This window comes from Topomyia yanbarensis, chromosome 3 (genome assembly GCF_030247195.1).
Source record: "Topomyia yanbarensis strain Yona2022 chromosome 3, ASM3024719v1, whole genome shotgun sequence".
In the NCBI taxonomy this organism is placed as follows: Eukaryota; Metazoa; Arthropoda; class Insecta; order Diptera; family Culicidae; genus Topomyia; species Topomyia yanbarensis.
In genome coordinates this window covers 409,678,776-409,696,178 of record NC_080672.1, presented here as the reverse complement: position 1 = coordinate 409,696,178, position 17,403 = coordinate 409,678,776, and the positions used below count along the sequence as shown (strand labels likewise).

Genomic DNA, 17,403 nt, shown 5'->3' with positions numbered 1-17,403 from the left:
TAAATGGCAAAAAATGTTCTTTCGATTGACAAATAAACATTTAGCGATTTACTCCATTTTTCAAATCGTCATGATGAATCACCCTGTATTAAATTATTCAGATCAACTTTATTCCAAGAGAATCAATTTCAATTGTCAATTTCAAATACTTCCAATGATTGTTTTTGTTAATGCATATTCTCTGCGACTCATTCCAACCAAAATTTCTTTTACTCAGAAGCAACCAAAATTTGTTTAATAGCACGATATATGGTTTGGCCAAAGTGATTATCTTCGCTCAATATTGACACTACACCATTCCAATTTGTCTCGATCAAGATTCAACGTTCCAGTTCAACTGCTGGAAGATAAGCCAGAATCCCGACTTTTTCAGACTTCTGGCTCAAGTGACAACTGATTCAGGCACCAATTCCGAATAGATTTGGCAGGGCTGTCCTCAGGGGCGGCGAAACACTTTACGCTCGAGTGGGTAGAAAGCATAGGGTGAGGGGTCCATTAGTAAGGATTTTTTCCCTTTTCGCAATGCACACGCTGACATTACATTCACAATAAATCACGTTCGTTTGAGCAAATGGAATTGTGGTACATCGATGTTTTCAAATGTGTGTAGTGCGAGATACATGCGTTGCACATCTAAATTTTTTGAAATGGTTAAAAATTTCGAGTGGGTAATTACCCACTCGGTTATTTTCGAGTGGTTAGTACTACCCATACTACCCACGCTTTCCGCCGGCCCTGGCTGTCCTTAATTTTCTCTCAGTCCATTTGGTAACCCTAGACATGAAAGATACCAAAGGAGCATGAACACCAATGGACCACGGCTATCTTAAGGACACGAGCAAGAATGAAACGATGAATGACATCACTATGTATCGTAGTCTCGGCGGTGCCGTCATGTACATATCTGTTTGCTCAAGGCCCGATATTTCTGCCAGTGCCGCGATTTTGGGACGAAAGTTTAGTGGCCCAACGGAGAGAGAGTGGACAGCAGCGAAGCGGGTGCTCCGTTATTTGAAATGTACAGCTAATTGGAAATTAAGACTAGGCGGATCAAAAAAAGGAAATCTGGAAGCATTTGCTGACTCGGACTGGGCAGGAGATCCAGGAACGCGAAAGTCGACCACTGGGTTTGTTGTCTTCTTCTGAGGAGCTGTCTCGTGGGCAAGCAGGCTCCAGGACTGTGTGAGCGTCTCGTCCACGAATACGTGGCACTTGGGGAGACGTGTCAAGAAGTGCTGTGGATGCGGCATTTGCTATAGGATTTGGGCGAGAAGCAGGAACAGGCCACCGTTATACACGAAGACAATCAAGGTTGTCTAGCCTTCGTACAATCTGAAAAGACCACCAGACGGTCCAAGCACATCAACACGAAGGGAATGCCTCATACGTGACCTTTGCGAACGAGAAGTAATCAAGCTTCAGTACTGTCCGACCGATGTGATGCGAGCGGAGGTTTTCACCAAACCTTTGGGGAATGTGAAGCACAAGGGTTTTGTAACATTAATCGGTCTTCATGGGATCAGAGGGGACACCGCTGAGGAGGAGTGATAGAGAATTACAGCGCTGCACCCCTCGTCACTATATACATCTTGGTAACTACACATGTTTCTCAGTACTACCGGCAACCCTGGCGCGCATCGGAAGAGTAATCTTATCCTACCTTCTAAGAACGGTTGGTTTCAAAACCGTCCAATTGTTTGTTTTGTTTTTTTTATTTACGTGACTTTAAAATTTTTTTCATTCGTCACGATGAAAAAAACCGTCCAATAAAGGACGTCCGTTGGACCAATTTGGACTACGTCCAAATAACCGTTCAATAAACGTCCATCGTTGGACCCGTGTTGAACGATATTGAGACAATTTTTTGGACGTCTCAGTGGGTACCTACGTATGTTCGATATACCTTAATAAAACGTGTCTATTCTTTTCGCGGATAGTTTTTCGTGTCCGTTCGTTTTTATTCCTCGCAGCCGACGTAGATCCACTGTTGAACCTGTCCGCCTTGACCCACAAATTCCACTTGCGTCGCCGATCCCAAAAAAGCTGTAAATAAACTTGGTCATTTTAAGTCTCTCGAGCTACAATAAGACATATCTCCGGTCTAAATCGGGTATTTTAGTTCAGAGGGTGCTTCCGAGTAAAACCGTTTGTTGACTAGTAGTTTCTGCAACATAACTCATTGAAAAGATGCGTTGCGTCGTCGCTGCTGCTTCTGGCTTGCAATTATCACTAGATCCAGACTGCCTAGTTATCTACAAACGTTCCCTGAACACTTTTATTACGATGGTGACAGTTAATTTTATTACTTTTAACGTACGGATTTTTGCGATCTTGTTTGGATGCCATTTTGAAGAGCGAATGTCGAAAGCAAAATAGAATTCATTCTGACCACACACCTGCAAAATTGGCAGATTCGAGTATTTAATGAAAGGTTAAAAGAAAAGTTAAAAGCATTGGCAGCACTGTGTTCGTCCAATATTTTTCAAAGTTTTGCAGGGAAATACAGTACACGGAAAAAAATCCGTTCATAAATTCATGAACATGATTTCATGAACTGAACGATTTACGAAAAACGTGACAAAGTTCCTGAAATTATGAATAATAAACTTCGTATTCATAAAACTATTTGTATTTTCTAAAAACCAGTTCGTCCCGAATATATACATGGCGTTACATTAGAATGTTTGGTTGGGTTAATGTTGTTGTTTAGTTTTTGTTGTGATTCTTGTTCATGATTTGTGAATACACAGTCGACAGTCAAACGTTATTCATGATTTCAAGAGCTTATTCGCGATTCTTGTGAATTCTCATGACGTTGGCGGGATTGAAGTTCATTATTTCAAGATTTTAGTCGCGATGTTCGTAATTTTCATTCACGTTATCGTGATATTTTAGTCATAAGTAGAGTGATTCATGTTCATGAGTTCATGATCTTTGTCACGATTTTGAATATTTTTGTCACGAGTTGTGTAATTTGTGCTCATAATTTCAGGATCTTAGTCGCGATTTTTTTAACTTCTGTTCCTGTTATCGTGATATTTTAGTCATGAATAGAGAAATTCATGTTCATGATTTCAGGATCATGGTCACGATTTTAGATATTTTTGTCACTAGTTGTGTGATTTGTGTTCATGATTTCGGGATCTTAGTCACGATTTTCGTAATTTCTGTTCATGTTATAATGATATTTTATTTTAGAGCTTACTTTCAAAGAGTAATGTAACGAATGTTCATGATATCAGTGGTTTTATCATAGTATTCGTAAATTCTCTTCGCCTTATCGTGATCTATTATTTTTTGTTACTAATGGTTTTTTTACTCGGAATAACGTGACAATATGAACTGGATCATTAAAATAAGACTTATTCGCGATATCTGGTTTTGTGAACTATATCACGCACATTATTTGAGGTTCTCAGTGCAGTTTTCGTTTTCTGTCCGCACATCACAATGAATCTTATCAAATGAATAACGATGTACGAGGTTCTAATATTTTTTTATATCTACTGCTCGTACCTATTACTGGTCGCTAGCAACTGGGTATTTCATTAAAAAGTGCATGGAACAGAAATGATTGCACGAATAATACTCCAACTTTTGTGATAGAGTTCATGTAAAGATTTCATTGTCATGTTGCATGAAATTGTAAATTATTGTGGATATCTTCTAAATATCACATGCACGCAAATAGATACTATATAGTTCGTAAATCATGTACTAGGAACCATGAACCAGTTCACGAATACATGAATATTTTAGGATTTCGTGAACTTTTTCACGAAAACGAATGATAAGTTGTGACTATTAAACTAGGTGTCATGAACCGGTTCACGAATACTTGAATAATATTTCATGATGTCGTGAACTATTTTACGAGCACGGATATTGAATCGTAACTAATATATTAGGAATCATGAACCAGTTCACGAATGCATGAATAATATTTGATGATTTTGTGAACCATTTCACGAGCACGGATATTGGATTGGGACTAATATATTAGGGATCATGAATTAGTTCACGAGAATTGAATGGGCTCATGAATAAAATTCCGATTTCGTGAAATAGTTCACAAAAAATAACCAGAGTATTTCGATGTTGTGAACTATTGTTCCTATATGAATAATGTTCATAAAGTTGTGAACTAGTTCTTGACGGAAACCGTGACTGAAGTTCACAAAACGAAATCAAATATTTCCACAAATGAAAGCGTTATGCGGGTGTTACTGAAGGGAAATTGAACATAATTATAAAAGCCATGATTTTTGGTCATGGTCCTGTTTTCGTAACGTAAAACCGTGATTGTTCCAGAATTCATGGCACTTTATTCACGATTTTGGGAACAATTTTTTATATCTAACAGAAAATCGAAGTTAATCACTTAGTAGGTCGTTTGACGGCGCCGATGGTTGGGTGGTAATCGTGACCGCCACTCACCCCAGTTGGACTCGATTGACTCCCAGTCGAGGTCGTTGAGATTTTTCTGAGGTGAGAAAAATCTGAGGTCACGCCTTCCCTCGGAAGGGAAGTAAAGCCGTTGGTCCCCGGCCCATGAGTTTATGGGTCAATATCTAGTCCAGATAGTGGGAGACGTCACCTCTCTGGCGTCGGTGTTTGCCCTCGTAGCGGAAATGGGCCGACGAAAAATAACCAGAACTAGAAAAAGAAGAAGAAGTAGGTAATTTCTCCTGTTGTGTTATGTGTTAGTAGCAAAACTATCGTGAGAGTAGTGTGATTTGACGTAGTGATTTTATAGTAAAATACTACATATTTTGTTATGTGTATATGCATGAATCAAACCACCCACAATCCCAGCTGAACTTGACTAAACTTCACTGTTTGTGGATGGAGGCGAATTGACGACTTTTTTTGAAGTAGAATACTTCCAGCGTTTCAATATAGGAGTCCCGTTTCAAAGCTTCTGCTCAGATATTTTCCCAGTTTTCAAATGCGAATAACTACTGTTGTACTGATCGAAATCGCTATATTTTTTTACTATCTGAACGGAAATATGTGCACGTATATTGTAATTGATTCCGTACAATTTACGATTACCATAAATAACAAAAAATGTATTTTGTGAAAGTGGTAATTATCAGCGCTGATTGGTCCGAACAATACAACCAAACAGCGAGCCAACTATCAGTGAAATGAGACATTTCTTACACATATCACTGTTGCATCATTCATTTGTTTGCCGAACTCACGCGAAGTTGACAAGCAACTAGATGTGAGATCAGCACAGTTCCGAGTCCTGCACGAATAACACTTCGATCAAACTGAATTAATCATAGAGTAATAATAAATCAAATAAATTTAACAAAAAGTTATTCATAAAATGGGTAGAATGATTTATATAAATCAAATGAATAAAGTAAATAAATCAAATTAGCTTAAATGTAAATTAGACAATATTTAAAAAAAATATAAAATTAAGAGAGTAAATTAAATTGTTTCAAGCTAAAAAACTGCCATCCAATAACAAACAAAACTGACTAAACCGAATTAATAAAATGATGAAATTGAATAAAATATATGAACTTGAAAATATAAACAATTTAATAAAATGATTAAAATAAATGAAACAAATAATATGAATAAAACCAAAATAAATATTAATTGCATTAATAAGACAAATAATATGAATAATATGGATAAAATTAACCCTTTAACACCTCATTTCTAGCACATATAGGGTTCCAAAACCGTTTTTCTTAAAAATGTTAGAGTAAAGAAATATGAAAACCTGTTTTGATCAAGATAGGTGCTTCTCTAGCAGTGTTAGAAGCTGCTCAATTTTTACATACCGATCCATAATACACATCTCCTGCAAAGTTTTTAATTGTTCAATTGGGGCTACCTTTTTAGCCCAAAGCAGTCTAAATTGATAAGATTTATCAGTTTTCATAAATATTTGAAGACAACGTCAAAATATAATTTTTCATCGATAACTGAAAATGTCTTCGGCAGCACTGCTCCAGTGGAATCCAGTCAGAACAATTGCAATAACTTCAGTTCTACGGATATTTCTTGAAACTATTAGCGCTCAAATAGACGGTAATAGTCACAGTTATTACTTGTACTTGTTTTGTGAGAAAATCTTGTCTAACCCCAAAGTTATAGCTCTATGAAAACGTTAACAAAATGAATAAAAGGAATGTTATATAAAAAACCATTAAAATGAAATGATCATATATTTAAAATTAGTCAAATATTTAAAATTTAAAAAAATCAACAAAACGAATATAATTCATGAAATGAATGAACTGGAAAAAATGAGAATATAGAATAAATTTTAAAGAAAGTTATTTAAATGAAGTAAATAAATGAATCGAATTGTACGAATTCCAGAAGCATTGTTTCAGAATATTCTGAAATGTTTGTGAAAATCACATTATTCTTTGCACGTTTTCGTTTTTCTTTTCTTTGTGGCGCTTTTAAGATTAGCTGGTGTATCTACTTTATTGATGGGCCTTTATTAGTCATCAGGAAATCTAGAAATCAAGAAATTGTTTTGGAATTAAAGGATGTCTTTTTGCTTACGGATTTTTGTACAGAATAGAACTTTCAGGCAGAGTTAAAAATACTCAAATTCATTGAATGAAAATTGATCATATTCAGGCGCATTCATTTTCAATATTCAGTGACGCAGCTGAAAACGTCAAACGAACAAACCACCCATTCATCCACGCATATTTTCATTCGTCTCTGATTATTACACGAAGCGACCGTTCAGCAACGAATCAAACGCTTCAAAGTAGGCCCTGGCACAATGTAAGCGATGATGATTGTTGTTTCATATGCTTTATTGGCATTTGAAAACATTTTCCTAGTTAATTAGTGTAATGAATATATTGTACGACATTCAACTGAATGAATAAGATGGATAGTTGAATGAATATTTTTTCTATTCACCGCGAGTCGCAACAGGTTCATTTTCAGCCGTCAAAAAAAAACTTCGATTATTTTTAACTCTGCTTTCAGGTCCTGAATTTTAACGCGTAATTGAAAATAGTAAACTGAGATAAGATCACATGTGCTTTCAAGCTCACTAAACAGAGAGCGACAGAGAGAATGCGTTTCATGTATAGCAATACCTGTAAATAGTATTCACTTGCATTGAAGTATATAGAAAAGAGTGCCAAGTGTCTAGTCTATGTTGGCAATTATATTATTGTCGATGGCATAAAAGCCGCACATTCAGTCGATTACAATGCAGTCTTTTTCCACCCATCCATATCACTTGCGAATTGTTTCATTTCGGAATTCTCGTTCTGGAGATATGGGTTTATGAGTCCTGTACAAAACAATACCATGACAAAGGAATGGTTCAAACTACCAGTATAAGCATATAAATTCATCGAATAGCAAGTGGCCATTGAAAGTGTCCCTGGACTTCTTTTGAGACACAAACGTTCATGAAATTACAAGTTGTATATGTTTTAGTCACATTGATCATGAAAAATGTATATTGGGGTTTTCAGTACAACTCAGTGTCAGTTGTAGTTACACCGTAATATATATATATGGCAAAAATTCAGTGAGACCAACACAACAATCTGTCCAATGCATAAACTCTGATTGTAATTCTCGGATCTTGGGGCGCCATTTTTCCCGGATCTAATTAGTACATATTTTTGATCCGTTATTTTTTTGCCGGCGTCGGCGGTAAAACATGATGAGTTATGTTCTACCATAGACCATGCGGTAGACTTGGGTGAAACGCCCAACTCCTACTCTGCAGAAGGCAAACAAATTCTGCACATTTCCTTTCGATCATGCCCATATGAGCCTGCCTAGTTCTAGTTTTCCGTTCTAAGTTTATAACCGATTCGCTCTAGAATACCTATCCGTCTTTCAATTTCATTGCTTTCGTTTCTCTTAGTCTCAAATTTGCCGAAAATAGCCAACAAAACCGATACAGTAGAACCTTGCGGCAATTAAAACATAGTAACACAATGAATATACATTTTCAATAATATCACACAGGTATGCTTAATTTTCAGATGACATATTTGAACATATGTTTAATTCACAGTTCAGTAGAGATGCGAAAAGTTAAAAAAAAATACACGTGGGATGTTCGTCAAAATTCAAAATTTTCGTCTTCAAACAACCATATTACCCAAGGATTTCCTTAATTATAGCATATACAAACGCACAGTATAGAATTGAATTAAATTGGAGTTGATGGAGTTTTCGGCTTTGCTCACATAACATTTCGAAGGAATAGCGCCTCATTTTCTGAGGAATGCAGGGTTCGAACATAATTTAGTGATAGTTTTCTCATAATACAAATATTTTGCAAATTTTGTCAGGACTACAAATATTCTCTTTTTCAAGTAGAATGTAATATTAAGTTTGTTTCCGCAAGTGGTTCTGTTCAACACTAAAATAAAAACAACTATACGGAAACAGAAGACAAAAATAGGTTTGTCTTCTTAAACCTGCACAAATAGATCGCAACATTAAATTAGCTTGGACACTAACGTATACTTCAGATTAGTTGAAGATGACACATCTTAGAAATTGATATGGAAGTAGCGGGATAGATATGATTCGTGACTGTTACCACGAGAGAGAGAGAGAGAGAGAGAGAGAGAGAGAGAGAGGGAGAGAGAGAGAGAGGGAGAGCGAGATAGGGGGGGGGGGACAAGTGAGGAATGGTAAATGATGGTTAGTGCTGTGATATTATTTTTGTATATATGGCGCAATTTTGAATCCTTACATCTTTATTATCGCTAATGCAACTGGTAATTGTTATGCCATAACAAGTATAACATAAATTTTGCAAAGGAAGATAAATTTTCACTAGAATATTGTTATTTAAAAATACAGTTACTCTGGGTGATGCTACGAGCATAATATGAATATGAATTATATTAGAAATCTATTTTCTCACTACTAGGTGGATTACTTAATGATCTGTGTATTCATATACCATCCAACGTCTATCTCACTACTGAACGCATTGCCCAATCCAACGGGAAAATATATCAACTCTGGACTAATTTTCACTTTGAAGTGAATTTACACAAGTCTTTGAAGTGAACTTGCGTATTAAATTTTGAGGAATTAATTATTGAGTAAATTCACAAAATGTTTTTGGAATCCAATTCCTTGAATCACACAGATGTGTTTTAACCCGATGTGCAAAATCGGTTTAGTTTTGCCCCGAACACCAGTAAAGCAATACGCTGTGCATAACGGTCTCATTCTTAGTTAGTAAAAATCGGTAAGTGAAGAACAACACTACAAAATGTTTAATATCTCCGCCGATCGTGAACGGATTTTGACAGTCTATAGCTTGTTCGAAAGGTATTTTTATTCTTTTTCTAATTATGTGCACATTATACGACATCATTGCTTTATTCTAAAGTTATTTGCTTGAATCCTTTTGTGTTGTAACAAAGTCGTCCATATCTCAGAAAGTAAACAACATATCGAAAAACAAAAATAATAGTGTCGAATGGGAGCGTTAGGCCAACTAATTTCGTTAAGGTCGGTTAAGCCGTTACTGAGATAATTACATGACATTAGTGCACATAGATACATACCCAAACACACACACATACACACACAGAGACATTGTCCCAATTTGTCGAGCTGAGTCGATTGGTATATGAAACTCGGGCCTCGGAAAAAGTTTGAGTTTGAGCGAATCCTATACATTTCTTTTGTAAGAAATGTAAAAAAAGTCAATTTGCTTTCTGACCTCGTAGTAGTTGCTACGTTCCGTCAGTCCGAAGCAATATATTCCATGACTGCCGCCAGGCATCACTTCAACGATGTACAGCCGCGCCAGTTTTATGCATACAATGATGACAGACCACAGAAAAAACAAAACGCTCTTTGTTTCGGAGCTAAATGAACGAATTTTAAGGCGATGGGGTGGTTGGGTGCGAGAAACAGCGCTCTCTTGCTCTTTCAATTATGTGTGGAGTTCTCAAATAAATTCACCACGGCGCGCTTCATAGACGTAGTGCACTGCGAAGGAGTGTTCTCTTTTATTAGTTTTCTTCTAGCAAACGGTAGTGTCGCTGCAATTGACGATTTAAAGGAGATTATGTTGATTTCTTGAATACTGATATAAGTTCCTGTTAATGGTTTGATACTGGGGGCAAACTAGGAAACGTGAAACGGGATTTTCATTTTACTTATTTTGTTTGCGAATTTCACTGCACTACAAGTGAAATGCTCCGTTAAAAGTAATGTCCTGGTACTACATTTGTTGTCGGTTATTATCATACGTGATAATTGCAGAGTTATTGCGAAGAAACCTGGTTGGTTAAGGTTTGAATATATTATTTTTATACGACATTCGCTTGAACTCTCTAATGCTGATATTCCACGCTCAAATGCTCTTCTACTGGCTTTTAGCTGTGGAGTGAGTTTAACTTCCAGTGAGTCCAAATAGTATTTGTTTTCCGATTTGACCTTTAATTTATTTCATTTCTGCGTGCCATGCTTTAAAGTTGCCTATTTCTAAAATAAAGCAGCTAGACGAATGCCTTTTGATGCCACTATACATATATGTAATGAAATATTTAATAATGTGAGTAGTAAAGTTAGTACTATCCACTTGAAAAATAATTACCCACTGGAAACTTGGGAACAAACCTAGCAGTTGAATTTTGCCACACATGTGTTTCGGGCGGACGTTTGCAAGTTTCGAGGTGGGACCAATATTTCATTTGCATAAACGCATCGCAAGTGATGCCTGAATAAATAAATACCATTCCAGAAATCTTCGAAACCATTTCCAAACTATTCATATAATGCTCACTATATTGAGAATACTACTGATATATTTCACCATTATAATCCAACTATTATACTACCATACTACCATACTACCATTTTAGTTACCATTTTCAATACCTTCCGTGTATTCTATATTGAAGATTTGTTTTCTACATTTTACTTTTGTGCCAGAGTTTAATATTGCTCTGGTGGTCTTTGTTATTCGTATATCTGTTTACCCTGCTCCAAAAATCTTTAGTTTAACAAGCTAAAAAATCCTACAATATTACGGCGATAGCTCGATTGGATAAAGCGTCAGTCTACTTATAGTGTCAACGAAGCTTTCTTCGGAAGAATAACGAAATAAAACTTCATCAATCGATAGAATTGAAAGGTGGAAGGGAAGAAATTTTTTTTCTCCCCCTAATATTTTATACATCACTAAATCTAAAATATACATGCCACCATAAGGTATGGTTCTTGAATGGTATGTTGACAAAATGTATATGGAAAAAAGCATATTTTGGAATGGTGACTGTTCTTAACAACCTATTGTTTATATGGTCGAGGTAATGGTTGATCTATTGTTGAACTAAACATATAGAAAATGGTTTTTAAACGTTTGATGCAATGGTTGGCATGTAGTACACATTTATACGGGTGTACGTGTAGATAATGCATATATTTAAATAACAGAAATACTTTATAGCTGAATTTAGTGCAACCATGCAGAAAATAGTAAACATTACAGCAATCGAATAACCATCCTAAGTGTATTCTACTTTACTTCGGTTATGTCTCTGACATTACCTACCCATCTTTTTTCATTAGGTTCAATCTGCAAATGAGAGCCCTCTTTTAAAAACTTTTAAACATTTATCATAAAACTTTTTAAACATTTATCAGTATATTTCGAAAGACCAAGATTTTTTTCTAGCTTTTTAATGCAAACTGTTGAAGCGAGAACGGAAAGGTGACCGAGTAATTCGAGGAAGAGGAAGTAAACAAAGAGAGGCTCTCTTTTATAGTTTGGACCTATTGTAAAAAGTCTTAGATTCTTCGCAGAAATACCATCAAAACCAATTCAGAGCAACATACTAGTGAGATCGGTTTGTGTTTTTCAGCAATGTTTATATATTTTACCTTATATTTATGAACAGACATTCTTAAAATGGATTGTTGGATGTACAGTGGAGCTATCGCCTTTCATCTCCAGAGCTAAACATGTGTATATATATGGATAATACAAAATGTATCATACACACACGATTCAAAGACAAGTTAAAGTCGACCAAGTTTTGATCGTAACATCGTTCAAACGAAAGTCGAAACATCTGTAAATTTTTATTCTTTTAATTCCAATGTTTGATAAACTAACCTTCCATATAATATTTGTACCGAATTAACAACTGAAACACAAATAGAAATCATGTTGCGTTCCAAAGAATTACTGAAGTTGTCTAGGCAAAATCTTTTACAATAGCATATTTTTACGCACGATTGTAACGAATCCCCATCAGTTAAAATTGTCCGCCCACTAATCGTTGCAGTGTATTAAAGTTGAAAGCAAGAATCAATGACCAGATACATTTAACCTCCTACTTGCTCTCACATTAATCGCAAGAACGCTTTTGTAGCCCATAATTGAATCCACCCAAACCTGATCGTATATGGTTAGACTGCTCGACTCCTCCACCTCCATATACGATTGGCCTCATTCAATTTTATTACCGTGAAATTTAGATTGAAAACACAAACTCGGCCGCGCAACGTAACGGTTAACGTTCAGTTCATTCTCGAAGAATTTAACATCTAATTCATTTAATAATCAGAAGCGCTCGATGTGAGGCGAGCAAAACATACCGATTAGTATTCATCAACCGCCACCAGACCGACTGTGTAAGGGTCGTCATAAAACAGTCAAGTTCTACCTCCATGTCCACCCGATCACACCATGCATATCAATGAAGCTTCCGACCGGGTTCAACATACTACTGGACGGGCTTGCTTTCAAATGTATGCTAACTTCTATTTCACCTCTTCTGTTCTCCAGACGATCCCTACTACTGCGGACTGCGCGCTCGAGTGCCAAACTTTGTCAAATCATCCAAATCGAAGGAGAACAACAACAACAGTAACGTGGCCAACAACAACAGCAACAGCAAGGAGAGTGCTGCCATCTCCAAGCGTCTATCGGTGGCCCATCTGCAGCATCCGTCGTCGCTGCAATCCTTGCACCAGCTGCACCAGATGCATCCCCATCACAGCCTGATGGCCGCCCATCAGCACCATCAGCAACTCATGTGGCATGCCAGAAGCTATGAGAGTGGAATAGGTGAGTTACGATGGTCCGATGTTTATTTCAACGCAATACCTTAACTTTTCTTTCGCTTTACTGGTCTTCCAGATACCGACGTCGTCGAATCGCCCTATAGTCACATGTACGGCCGGGTTCCGTTGCCGACGCGGGGCTACATTCCGGCACCACGTGCCATGTATATCGGCGAATGGGATTAGAATGGAAACAAAAACGCTTACTCCACACGCGTTCAAGACTTAACAGAATAGGACCCGGAACAACCAACCAGTCGCCAACGAGCCAGCCAGCCAATCCGAGTCGAGCCTACCGATCCAAAAACCCAAGAATGGCAGTTCCGTTCCGGTTTACTTTGCTAATTAATTCTTACTCCCGGTTTAAAATTTCGTACTTTCTCCTAACCTCCCTCTAACCTCGATCCATTCTGCTTGCTCGTAAGTGAATGATTAGTTCTGTTATTAGTGTACATAGTTATGAATGATGAATTAGGTTCTGGTTTGTGGTGTGAGTTGGAGTTTTTCTCCACACAACGGGCCACACATGTCCCAGAATTAGACTTTGACAACTTGAAAGCAAGCAAATTTTGAACTTGGACAACGTTGACACGATACTGCCATGAATCCCTTTAAATATTTGTTTATTGTTAACCGCTCGTTCGGAATTGAAATTTAGGACAAATGTGCGCACTGCAGACTATAGTGCGCGTGTAAATACAACAAAATTATTTAACAAAACAAAATATGACGACACATCTTTCGGAAATAGGAAACGAAAACAAAATAGTTCTGCTGTACATATCCCTATTATCATACAACAGTTCAATGATAAGAGATGAAAGATCACGTTGGATCGTATTTTAAGAGAAACAATTTATTTTACTGTCATTTATATTATTAAAGCTGTAATCAATGTACTGTACTTGTATGACTAAGTTTTAACTCTCGCTGCAAGTGTTTATTTCTTTAGTGGTAAGTCAGAGGAACTACTAACAATGAACGACAGTGAAACTGCTTCCAAAAATGGTGTAAAGAAACGAAAATTTTTGGAACGGTGAGACCAATCACGATGGCATAATACTCAGAAAAAATCATGTACGCGTCTGTTTTTTAAAAGCTGTAATCTAAGAGAAGCAACCGATGCTTTTTTGACATTTTGTGTGTCTCCAAACGGCCCAACTTTTCCGCACTGTCTTAACAACACTTGCATGGAGACTTTCCACATTATTCTCGTTTTAAACATGCACGTCAATCTCAGCAATCCAAATATTATTGCTTGCGATACTAAAAACTGGATTCTAACCGCACTGCGCACTTACTATTCTTCTATTAAATTCTTCTCATAGACTGGTTAGTTCGACTGGTCTGTCTATGAACTACTCTCTATCACTTGAAATACATGTGTTTTGACAGCTCGCAGTTTTCAGTAGGAGTTTGATCACTCGTACTTTGATAGTGCGGAGTCCAGGTTGGTGGGAAGTGCGCACTAAAGTGGGCAAGGTCGCTGGAACCACTTCCAAAACAACCCAACCTTACGAGTTTGTAAGTCTTTGATCTACAAATCTTTACTCATTAGGAACATCAAATTTGTACTCTAATCTCTGTATGCTTTCTGATTGCTAATACCTCCATTACCTTGCTAGGTACCTGGTCCTCCAGAACTGAACTTACCGTAAGAAAAATCACGCTCACTGCCTTACTCGAGGAGCTGAAAACAACAAATGTCAAAAAAGCATTGGTGGAAAATATACTTTTAACTATTACGACTATACCTATGTAAATATAATAGAAGTCTGCAGGCATGAGATTGCAATAGCCTCAATTAATTTCTAGTTAAGCTGAGATCTAGCTACTACAACAAACAACGGCAAGCCATCGAAGCCTACTGAGGCCCCCTCTGGTCGAGATCGGCTACAAGGCTTGTCACTTTTGTAAATTTGCTCCTGAACACAGACGTATAGGTACATGCGTTTACCATCTACCGGCAATCTAGCCCTCTACGGTAATTGTAAACGATAGTTTTAAACCTTATAGAGTAAGCTGCACTCTGAACAGAGTAATCAGAAGCATAGAACTTGAATTTTAAGGTTACTGAGCGCAGAAACGTACGATAACACGAGAGAAGAAGATATTTATAAGTAAAAAACACTAGTTTTTCATATATTGTTTGTTATCTAGATACTGGTGAAAGGATCCAAAATTGAAATGAAGCAATCACTCAAACCGTCTTATTAGAGTGAGAGAAAGAAAGCAGTAAAAACTGATTCCACTGCCCGAACAATTAAGCAATATAGGATAAGCTCTTTCGAAGAGCAACATGCGTTGATAGCGAGACGAGTTAATATGCCTTCTTGAACAGAGCAAAATATCGTTATAATGCCCCCACTCTTTAACTAAAAAAAAAGTGCACTGTTAAACGAGACCAGCAAAATCTATTCATATAATACGAGTAATTGTATGTAATCGAAGCAAACGAATAAGAAAACTACTCTTTTGTATAGGCCCTAAATTTTCCCGTTCGACTATGCTTTATGGATGAACTACGAACAAATCCCAAGCGAAAAAAAACCATACGCAGGCAAATATTATTCAGTCGGCGGTCGAATGAAGAAAAAATATACCCACACACACATTACAATTATTACTACATATTAGTGATTGATTGACGATTGTAACTTAGTGAAAAAGTGAAACTTATCGAATGAATTGAATATGAAAAGTATTTTAAAAATAAAATTTAAAGACAACCCACACTCGTATCCACACGGGTCTGTGCCGATGACAGTCCACACTTTGTCTGCTTGTCCGGCGTGATCAGGAATATCCGCGGAAAATGACTTCGCTGTCGAACTCTTCCAGCATTCGCGCTAAATGCCCAGCCCACTAAAGTCTGCCTCGCGTTTCAGTCCAGCGATATCAGAATATGTTGTACTTAATACAGCTTATAGTTCGTGCGTTTGTGTCTTTCTCCCATCGAGCTCAGATTTTTTTCTCAATCACACCGAGCACTCAATAGTGTCACAGAGAACGGACGTCCATCTTCAGCATTCAACTTGTGTGAAAATCCCTTAAGGCATGTTCAGGAGTGTTTCAATTCTAGATTCAAAATTTTGACAGCTCTTACAATATAAAACTGAAAATTTAAAACTAGAACTTGCTGTCCCCAGCAGCAGTTTTAGTGGGTGTTCTATTCAGTTTAAAATTCATGTCTCACCATTCCTTCAGTGTTACTGCATTCAAATTTATTTTTCCCCAGTCTATCGGGTCTAAGTGTTTGTGCTGAAAACTTTGCATGTATTTAAAACACAGTTCTAAACGTGTTTTAAAATCAGCAATAAATAGAACGGAGTCGTATAACAGTTTTAAATTTTGAAACAAAACTGTTCGAAATTATAAAACAAAACGCTCTGCTAGGGATGTGAATGTTTCAGTTCCTGTTCTACTTTGAAACTCCTATACAAAATAAAACGCTCCTGAACATGCCCTAACGTTTTCGAAGGTACCCTTTAAGGCATGTTCAAGAGTGTTTCATTTCTAGATACATAATTTTGACAGTTCTATAATATAAAACTGAAAATTTTAAAACTAGAACTTGCTGTCCCCAGCAGCAGTTTTCGCGGGTGTTCTATTCAGTTTAAAATTTATGTCTCGCGATGCCTTTAGCGTTGCTGCATTCAAATTTATTTTTCCCCGGTTTATCGGGTCTAAGCGTCTGTGCTGAGTACTCTCCATTCATTTAAAACGCAGTTCTAAATGTGTTTTAAAATCAGCAATAGAACGCCGTCGTATAACAGTTTTAAATTTTAAAACAAAACTGTTCGAAATTATTAAACAAAACGCTCTGCTGGGGATGTGAATGTTTCAGTTCCAGTTCTATTTTGAAACTCCTATACAAAAAAAAGCTCCTGAACATGCCCTAAGAAAGGCTGGTTCAAAATCGTCCAATGAAGGATGGTCGTTGGACCAATTTGGACAACGTCCAAATAACCGTTCAACAACCGTCGATCGTTGAACGATTTTGAAACAATTTTTTGGACGCCTCAGTGGGTAGTTGGGATATCTCCACCAGGTGCGAACTGTCGTCATGATTTTTAGTGGCTGAGTTCGACTGAATTGACAGCGCCCACTGTGAAGCAGTGTTGAGAAATTATCAAAAAATTAAAAATCGGTGACGCATAAAATTACTACTGATATTCTTACTCGATATTTTTATTCTCTGCAAAATCACGGATGAGTTTAGAAAAACAATGAAAATATGAAATCCATTACGCCTTCTTCGATCTCATCATCGTGATTAGTTTTCTTTCACACGTACTCATAAAATCATATAAAGAGAAAATCAATCTC

The 17,403-nt window shown here is 36.9% G+C and overlaps 1 protein-coding gene across 1 annotated transcript in view; it reads left to right on the top strand.

Moving 5' to 3' along the window:
• The window catches only part of LOC131693716 (uncharacterized), a 657,809-nt gene extending 642,002 nt beyond the window's left edge, over positions 1 to 15,807 (top strand). The window contains exons 10-11 of the mRNA XM_058981797.1: positions 12,797 to 13,078; positions 13,151 to 15,807. Coding sequence (XP_058837780.1) covers positions 12,797 to 13,078; positions 13,151 to 13,260 — 392 coding nt within the window. The 3' untranslated portion in view covers positions 13,261 to 15,807. The remainder of the gene's footprint in view (positions 1 to 12,796; positions 13,079 to 13,150) is intronic.
• Positions 15,808 to 17,403: the final 1,596 nt, after the last annotated feature.